The 9211-nt window shown below is 40.5% G+C and overlaps 1 protein-coding gene across 1 annotated transcript in view; it reads left to right on the top strand.

Moving 5' to 3' along the window:
* Positions 1–6714: 6714 nt before the first annotated feature.
* rg (A kinase anchor protein rugose) overlaps positions 6715–9211 on the top strand; it is a 446901-nt gene continuing 444404 nt past the window's right edge. Inside the window, exon 1 of the mRNA XM_074098176.1 lies at positions 6715–7296. Coding sequence (XP_073954277.1) covers positions 7078–7296 — 219 coding nt within the window. The 5' untranslated portion in view covers positions 6715–7077. The remainder of the gene's footprint in view (positions 7297–9211) is intronic.

Genomic DNA, 9211 nt, shown 5'->3' with positions numbered 1-9211 from the left:
CAAAGCTAAGTGTATGCTCGCTCGTCTATAAAACGATCATGATTAATTATACTTAGAATAAGCGACTAAGAAGAAGCTTTAAAGTTAATGATTCTTTCGTACTGATTTGATGCCAAGGCAGAAGTAGGCAACGGAACTCTGTTATAAAACAACGTAACTAAGTCGTGTTTGGGCTTAATGGAATCGTTGTGAGATGTACTTTCGCTACGGATCACTAAAAGTGAGAAATAACAAAAAGTAAAACCGACTCCAAAAAAAATAAAAAAATAACAAAAAATGGAACCGACTACAAAACCCTGAAAATATTTTTCTAGGTACATACTAGCTCGAAGTCGGTGACTCAGCACGACCAGCAGGAGGATCCCATAGTATGTAGGTGAGGTAGACGACTATTGTTCCACTCCTGCTGGCTCGTGCTGAGGCACCGACTTCGAGCTAGTACGTACCTAGAAAAATATTTTCAAGGGTATTGTAGTCGGTTCCATTTTTTGTTATTTTTTTTATTTTTTTGGAGTCGGTTTTACTTTTTTGTTTCCATTGTTGTTGTTTAATTTCGTAAGTTGTCCATAAAATTCATTTTATGCTCTTGTTGTAAATATTTCATAAATAGATAAGAATAGTGTCTTCGAAGTAATTATTTAAAAATAACTGAAGGAATCAATACTTAATATTATAAATGCGAAAGTATATGTGTTTGTATGTTTGTCCGTCTATCACGTCGAAACGGCGCGACGGATCACCTTGTAGTGTGGGGTATCGTTGGATAGGTCTTTTAAAACCATTTGGGGGTTGCTAAAACGATTTTTCGATTCAATGATTTGTTTGCAAAATATTCAACTTTTAATGTGCAAAATTTTCAATTAAAATCGAGAGCGCCCCCTCTAAAATCTAAACCGGAAGTGGCAAATTAAAAAAAAAAATAGGGTGGTAGTAGTATATCAAACTTACAAGGAAAACTGTAACGGTTAAGTTTTCTTGAGAATTATTAATAGTTTTAGAGTAAAAAGCAGCCTAGGTATAAAAATATACCTAAGCTTGGAATATTCCGTAAAAATACGAAATCCTTAAAAAAATATTACTTAATTTTTTCGTGATGACTACGGAACCCTATTTCGGGCGTGTCCGACACGCTCTTGCCGGTTTTTAACCCCCGACGAAAAAGAGGGGTGTTATTCTGTGTGTATTGTCATTTTTCTCGCGACTTTACTTCTTGGAACTATGAGTATGTACGGCCCCTTGCGATTTACGTCAAAGCAGAATTGTCTACACTCGGATTTGGTACAGTGACTGTCAAGTATCAATCGAGCGACTTTCGCCTGCCTCACAACAAATCTAAATAAAAAAAAAAACAAAATAGCCCGCTGCTGCTGCTGGGGGGCTTCTAAATTATTTTCTCAATTTTCATGATCACTCTTCACACGTTCTCAATTTCCTTTCTATTCAATTTGCCTGTGGAGCCATACGCCGCCGACGGGCAGTCGCCGGCACCCAAATGCCGTCCGCCATTTGTCCGTTTTTAAACCCCACAAGCCCGCATTCAGTTCTTTGTGCGGGATTTTTAGACTTCCTGCCTTTAATTATGTGTTTCGTTGGATCTGGGTCGGCGGGCGGCCCCCGGGACACGGCTCCAATTGGCAACCTCGCTGACGGAATTGTAAATCAAACTGCTCCTTTTTTTAAAGTCAATTATAAAAGTTATGCGACGTAATAACTTTGAGGTTGTTCATACGAAAACAGGTGTAATATAGCTCCCTTAGAACAGCTGAAAAACATTGTGCAAGTTACTATATAACTCTCGGAGTCATAATCAATTACGATTCGAGTCATTTGTCTTTGTCGGTTTCGCGCACGAGGATGATCTCGATACGTCACAGGCGCGCTGCGTTTGAAAATAATAATTAGCACCAGGAGCCCAGACAGTCGCAGGATGTATTTCACGACCGCGCTGTTTACGCGGGGCCAACATAAATATTCGCGGCGCACTCTACCCGCAAATATTCGACTTTCGTTTATTTAGGACAATGTTTCTTCTGTATAATATTTCTGTCTCGTATTTTTATCTTATTCATGTCGTCGCTTGGCACAAAACTTATTAATCCATGTATGTCTCGTCAGGGCTTTGCAGACGTTGCCCCTTTGTTGTTCGAGCATGTCTCTGCATTATGTGATCCTGGTAAAAGTTTCGTGCGTCATAATTCTTTTCGGTATTTATATTTAATATGTAGGGGAATAAGGGACTAAAACCCTCTGAGCTCGTCTAATCTCGTAACCGTCTAGACTGAAAACTGAACCGATTTTCTCGGCTTAACTGAATTGACTTCACAGGTCAGTGCAGATACCGCGCGCAATTACATGTAGCCATATCAGTGGTTAAATGTGGCGCTCAGTCGTAGGCATATGAAGGCAAAATTAAATGGAGGCGTTTGCAGACTAGCGAGTCACTAACGAACGACCCTCTAGCCTAGCAATTGCCATTCGATTTCGTTGCACCGAGTTTAGATTAGTTTTCGTTTTATTCGTTTCGTTCAACATTGTAACATCTGTTCGTTATTTTTCCAATTAAGTTGGATAAAATAAACATTTATCTGTTTCAAGTAACTAAAATACAATATTAACTTTGTTATTTATACAACGAAACTTGTATGTTGACTTCTTCGAAAGGCTCACGATCACGAAACGAGCTTGTGGAGAGCTGTGTTCGGAAATTACGCATGACAGAATCCAGAATACGGAAATTTTCCGAAGTGCTAAAGGACACCGACATAGCTAACAGTAGAGTTGTAGTGACATAATTCGAAGCGCGGATAACTCCACGTGAATACGATCAAAAAGGAGAGGGCCCCTGCTGACTGAAAAATATAGTGAGAGTTGCAGGCAACCGGCGGATGCAAGTGGCTTGTTGTCGGTCATTACGGCGTTCTAAGAGGGCATATATCAACAGTGTACGTTTTTCGCTGATGATGATGATAACGATGAAAAACAAAAGGCAAAACAGAACTAATCTAATCAATTGAACCTGAGCGGCAATGAAAAACTGAAATGGGATAATGAAACTCTCGGCAATGCGGCATGTGGTTAATTAAGTGGATACCAGGCTATCATGACTGAAGCGGGATGATGACGGATCGGGTGCCGAGAGCTCGGGCGAGTCCATTTATCACCTCCGCGCGGTGCACCTTGGGACGTGCGTAGTAAGATCTAGTTCGGTATTGGTACGTGTGTGTACCGCTATCGGAAGCCGCATCGTCGACACCCATTAGCACGGACTAATACGCGTGGATAGTGTTGCCACACAAACGGAGAAATCTGCAAATGTGCGGCTTGCCTGATTGATTTTTCCTTCACTACAATTCGTCTTGGTGATATTGAATTATGCAGCCGAAAAGGGACGTCATCTACCCATCAATCTATGGTGATCATTTTGAGTCAAAATCTAAAACATTAAAATAGTTTGCTGTATTCATTATTTATTTCTATTTGAATTATGACATAATTGTCGTCAATTAAGCAGATCTGCAAGTTAGACTCTTGTTTTCTCTCCATATACGTAAAACTAAGCGAACCGTTTTACGTACATCAATGAAACTGCAAAATACGGGTATTAGTCCAAAAGCATAGATTTACTGATGTTTCTAGATGCCACGCCTAAACCTACGGATTTTGAGCGCTGAAAATCAAACCTGACAACACATTTACTCTGATTCGAACCCAGCTACAACCAACCCGCGCAATTGTATTCAAACCTTATACCATTGTGACTAGTGCTACGCGAAATGCAAATGTAGCCGAGTGGTAAATCTCCTAATGCTAACTTGATGGATATAATCGGATCAACGATACGCGAGCAACTTATTACTTAGTCGGGCGGTCGGGCCTACTGGTTGTTTGTTGCTCATTAGTCTCTGTCTGTTATGATGCTCTGGTAGCTACTAAATAATAAGTTATCACCGCTACTGTTGCTTTGGGATCTATTTAACCCCTGGTATAAATAACATTGCATGTAACACTTATACGAGTATATAGGGAGGTATGTGGTTTCGTATATTTTGTTTCTGGTATTTATATGTGTGTATTTTTTTTCACATTTATTTACACATTCGCAACAAATGACCCACTTGTCCGCTTAGTTACGATGCTACACTATATTTTAACGTATCTACATTGTGTAATAAATCTCTTATTTTTTATTGCTTCGAATAATTTTTTAAAATTCCGAAAAATTTAGTTTTACATTTTTGAGTTCGCTTTCCGAGAAAATTAACTATTTTGTGGCACTAATAGTAGATTGTACAACAAGAGTGCTCGAGTTTTACACTGCTTTTCACTTAGATTGCGAGGAAATGAAATTGCAACAGTGGAAACAATGATTCACATTATAAATTCTACAGATATATTATATAATTCCATTTTTTTTATTTTGTTGATTTATGTTGATTGATTTTTACTTTTATATAAATTAAAAATGATTAAAAAAATATCTAGAAACTTTTTTGTTTGTGGCTGTTGACACCTGATTACCTTGGTCTTAGACGAAGATTTTATTTTATGCACTAGAGCATAAAAAGTCATTTTATGTCGCCTAGATACAGCATAAACACGAACTTTACGAGCACGAGAGGTGAAAATTGTATTTTCTTTCTTCGTAATGGATTGAGTTGACGTTGCCATAATATTCAAAAACTTTCATAGTGCCTCTCTAATCCAAATAATGAAGATTGGTAGTCTGCTAGAAGTCATTGCGCCGAAATTGATATTTATGCGTAGTCTGCTATTAATTACCTAAATTTATGCCATTTTATAAATGTTAATACAAACACAAGTGACTAAGACAATTTGAAAAAGATCACTGATTTCAAGGTCTTCGAGCTAAACTGGACATCACTTGGGCTATAATTCTTAGACCAAGTTTACGTTGATGAATTGAGGGCCAGGACTAACTTTTTTTGTTCAATAATCTAGCCATCGACCCTTATCTCGCCTAATGAAACATTCAGACGAGGTCATATATAAAGTATATTTCACAGGTTCAGTAACACCTATTCGCTCTAAGTAGCTTTGAAAAGGTTTCATCTGTTCGGAAATATAGGCATTGGTCGCGAATTTCTTTCCCTATTAGTTCGCATTGGATAGGATGGACGAAACTAGTTCCTGCTGACCAAAATAATGTTGATAATAAAGCATGAGTTAGAACGCTCGCTCCGCCTAAACTGTAACTTGTTGTCGGTCATCAGAGCATCTAGGGGTTAAGGGTATGTAAAATACAATATCTTTTGTCTTAGTTTATGATTGCCTGGTGGCAGAAGCAAGCAAAATACACAGTAAACTCTAGAAAGGTTGAAGGGATAAAGAAAAATAAGCTCATTAATATTTATGGGAGATCCTAATCAGGATTCCATTCACCAAATAAGATTTATTACTTCGAAATATTTTCTACCGAGTTAAGTCTTTGTATACCGCAATTACGGATCTCGTTGCGGATTTATGGTTTATTAGATCGGCAAATATTACTCTCATTAGCCTCCCAATTCAATATTCCGCGGTACACAGTTTTAACGGTTGGAGCTTACATTTTGCCGATTTCTTTTGCAATGTGATATGATATCGGATTTCAGGATCGGGCACAATTGTGTGAGAGAATTGCGTGCTGAATAGCCATTTATGTCGCCACGCCGACACTTCGCGACACGCGGGCTTATATCAATATACGAGCAACGTACTAATTCAGTTTGAATACTTTGAATTCTCCGCGCTTTACTGCAGCTTCCACGTAAATTGTTAGGGATGCTTCGCCATTAGCGCCGCCACAACGTGCTTCTATTTATCTTTGTTTCCCACCGATTGCTGAGCTTGCGTAGTTTGCGATTGCGAACGAACTAGTTGGCTGGAACGCTCCCATAGAGAAACTAGGCAAACTTCTGCCCAGATCCTTGGCTCCGTATATTGTTAGTACATGATACCGACGATAAGACCGACTTCTGATTTAAGTTCAATGCACTCTACTGCCAGGTCTGTTTAAAACATTATGGCACCGATTCCGCTCTGGTGTCGTCCGTCAGGTGTGAATCGTTCCTTATTTTTTCATTCCGATGACTTCGCAAAATGACCGTAATATAAAAACGCAAGCGTGAAAGTATAGGATATGTTCGGGCGATTGAATGTGTCGTGATTGAACGTCGGCGCGAGCCGGCCGCGACCCGCGACCCCGCAGCCCCGCCATCCCGGGATCCCGCACAATGAAGCCAATCAGCCGGGAATGAGTTTGTTCCCACTCTTCGTCCCTATCATAGGTGTTTGTGCCTTGTGTATGTTCTCCTAATCCGATTCTGGGCCTATTGTCTAATGCTATATTGGGTCTCTGCTCGCTCAGAACCTTCGTTGGGCACTTAATCAATTAAACAATAAATAGTGCACGGTTCGTTTGCTATACTCTGGTCTAAAACAGCGACGATTTATTCCGTTTTGTTCGGATCGCTTAATTTTTATATGTAAAACAGGCGCTGATGTTTCGAATTCTGTTAAAGTCGTAGCGAACGTTCACGCGTCGTATGTAAATTATACTAGCGGCCATAACCACCCCGCGCGCCGTAGCGTTATTGTTTTCAACAAACGCCGTTAAAATGAAAAATGAACGGGAATTCAATTTTACCACGCATTCCCCGCAGAACAGTTTGATTCCGTGAACAGCGATCCACTGATGTCTCGATCTTAACTCTGTGCCGTAGGTGAACGTGTGCCAAATGCAGTGCCAAAGCTAGTGCAGCATGGAAGTATACATAATAATGGGAATGGCCATACTTATATACACGTTCGTGAGCGTGTTGATAAACAGCGAGTGCTGGAGCAAGAAGGAGCAGCGCTGCAAGTGCGAGGAGTGCGCCAGTCTGTGCCACAGCTTCGCGACGCTCGCGCCGCCCGCGACCGTGTCCTCCCGGATCGACATCGTGGAATAAACGAGACTGTAGCTCAGCGTATTGCGTGATTCCTACGCAGTGTTTGCGTGTTGGCGAGTTCTGAAGCATTCGTTCATCAGTGGACGTGTTCCGTCTGAATGATGTGTGTTCTGGTGATGTGTGTGTGATGGACCCCCTGGCGCGGCTGATGGAGGGCGCGCCGTTGCCGGGCGTGCTGGGCGCGACGCGCGACGCGCGGCCTCGCGGCGCGCTCGTGCACGCGAGCCTGGCCGCTGCGCCCGCGCTCGGAGACAAGAAGGGCCGCCACCTGACCGGCACCTTCTGCCTCACCGGCGACACTATGGAGGGGATCATACAGTGCCTCGTGTTCCTTAAGGCTTTCTCGGTGAGTACTGAACCCTTCGAATGTTACAAAGAGGCTCATGACTCAAAGTAGTTTTGTTGATCAATAGTCAAATACCGCTTGTTTACCGATATGAATATAATATACATGCATTAAACATACCTGCACAATATAGAGCTGAAAGAGGTTTTAGTGTGCGAACAATACATTTTATTACCTTTTGAGAAAATATCTTGTAAGTCATGCAATTATATTATTCGTACTATCGACAGAGTGCAATACCTGTATCAGTAGTGTTGGCAATCACTTGCATTATATCGATACACTATTGGTTTCAGAACTCGTGCGGTAACATATACTCAAACCAAACCGTGGGACCAAACGGGACTAATCGTGAATACAGTGTAGTGTCTATAATCCGACTGAGCTGATGCTAAATCAAAGCGTTAACAAACAACGTTTCAATTCCGATGGATTGATAGGCTGATGTAATATGTACTTATTATTTGCATCGTGTTTTACATATGCTGTACCTAATTACACACTAAGTACATATTGTCAGTTCTATTGAGATTATTCTTCTTAAATCGTTATGTCTACTACGCCTATGTTTTTTTATGTGTTCATTTCATAGGTTCTAGTTCGAGAGCGAAGGTCCTTAATTGCGTCTTTGCTTCAAGTCTTTCGTATAGTTTGATGTTTTGAACTGTTACTTTGTTATTCAATTTGTTGTTACGGTTTTTGTTAATTTTTTTCCGTTATTAATTTAGATATAGTGCCAAAGAATACCGCATGGTTTGTGAGATTAAGATTAAGATTAAGATTGATTTATTTGCCAACATGAACAATACAGATAGCACACAGAATACAAATAAACAATAAACTAATAAAAAATGCGTTTGCCAGTCCCTTGCACTGTGTGGCAAAAGGAACAGGCTCAGCAGATCCCGATAGACAAGCAAAAACACTTGCTACGCGGGCGAAGCCGCAGGCAAAAACTATTTAAAAATATAAACTATCACTAATAAAACCGATTACACACCCTTAGCATCATAAATCAAGCTTATAAATCGATTCGAATTTACATTGTCACACCTTTTAATTGCTTAATGACATGTGTCACCGTGCCCATTCTATCCGAAAAGTACTATAGTTGCAATGGAGTGCTGAATGTTTCTCGATGAGGGCTAAAAGCATAGATGTTGCTGCTTTAGTGACTAAATAAGTTACAAACAAGCTGAGATATGCCCTGTTGTTCAGAGGAGGCCTGTGCCCAGCAGTGGGACGTATATAGGCTGGGATGATGTAGGTGAGATATGTGGTGCGTAGGAGAAATTTGTGTCTGTACTCCTGTCCAGTGGTGGTGTAGCGGTATAGCACGCTGCACGGAATGCTGAGGACCTGGGTTCGATTCCCAGCGTTGGTCTCTTTCTCTGGTTTTTCTGTGCATCTATGTTTCAGTTTGTATTTTCGATACTCCAAATATCGTTATTTAGATGTCCATTAAAGCCAATCGACTCCGTAAATTCTCCGAATACATCTAGCTCCCGTCTGAATTCCGACAAGAATATTAGTCGTTTAATTAAATTGGGGACAGTTGTCAGCCAAGATTCAATAATTTCACTTATACTTTCTCGAGCTATTCTGTGAAACTCGGAAGTTTCTCGTGATTTAAGTGGCTCTGTTGCCGGCGCTAAAACTGGCAATTATTGATGTTTTGACGAGAATCTGGCGACTTCAATTAGGTAACAAGACAACAGGTAATTATTGGCAATCTATAGCCCTCTGTCAGTCATTACTGTCTCCCCGTCCTGCGAGGGGGATTGGTGGCAACTATCGGTACTTGTGCTATAACTTATTCTGTGCTATCGGTCATGTTTAATCTCTTAAAATGCTCGTTTGCCATCCAGTCGTCTTTTCATTTTCATTTCAAATTGTTTCTCCTGTTTTACTGAAT

The sequence above is a fragment of the Choristoneura fumiferana genome, chromosome 15 (assembly GCF_025370935.1).
Source record: "Choristoneura fumiferana chromosome 15, NRCan_CFum_1, whole genome shotgun sequence".
NCBI classification, from domain to species: domain Eukaryota; kingdom Metazoa; phylum Arthropoda; class Insecta; order Lepidoptera; family Tortricidae; genus Choristoneura; species Choristoneura fumiferana.
This window is presented reverse-complemented; position numbering and strand designations above follow the sequence as displayed.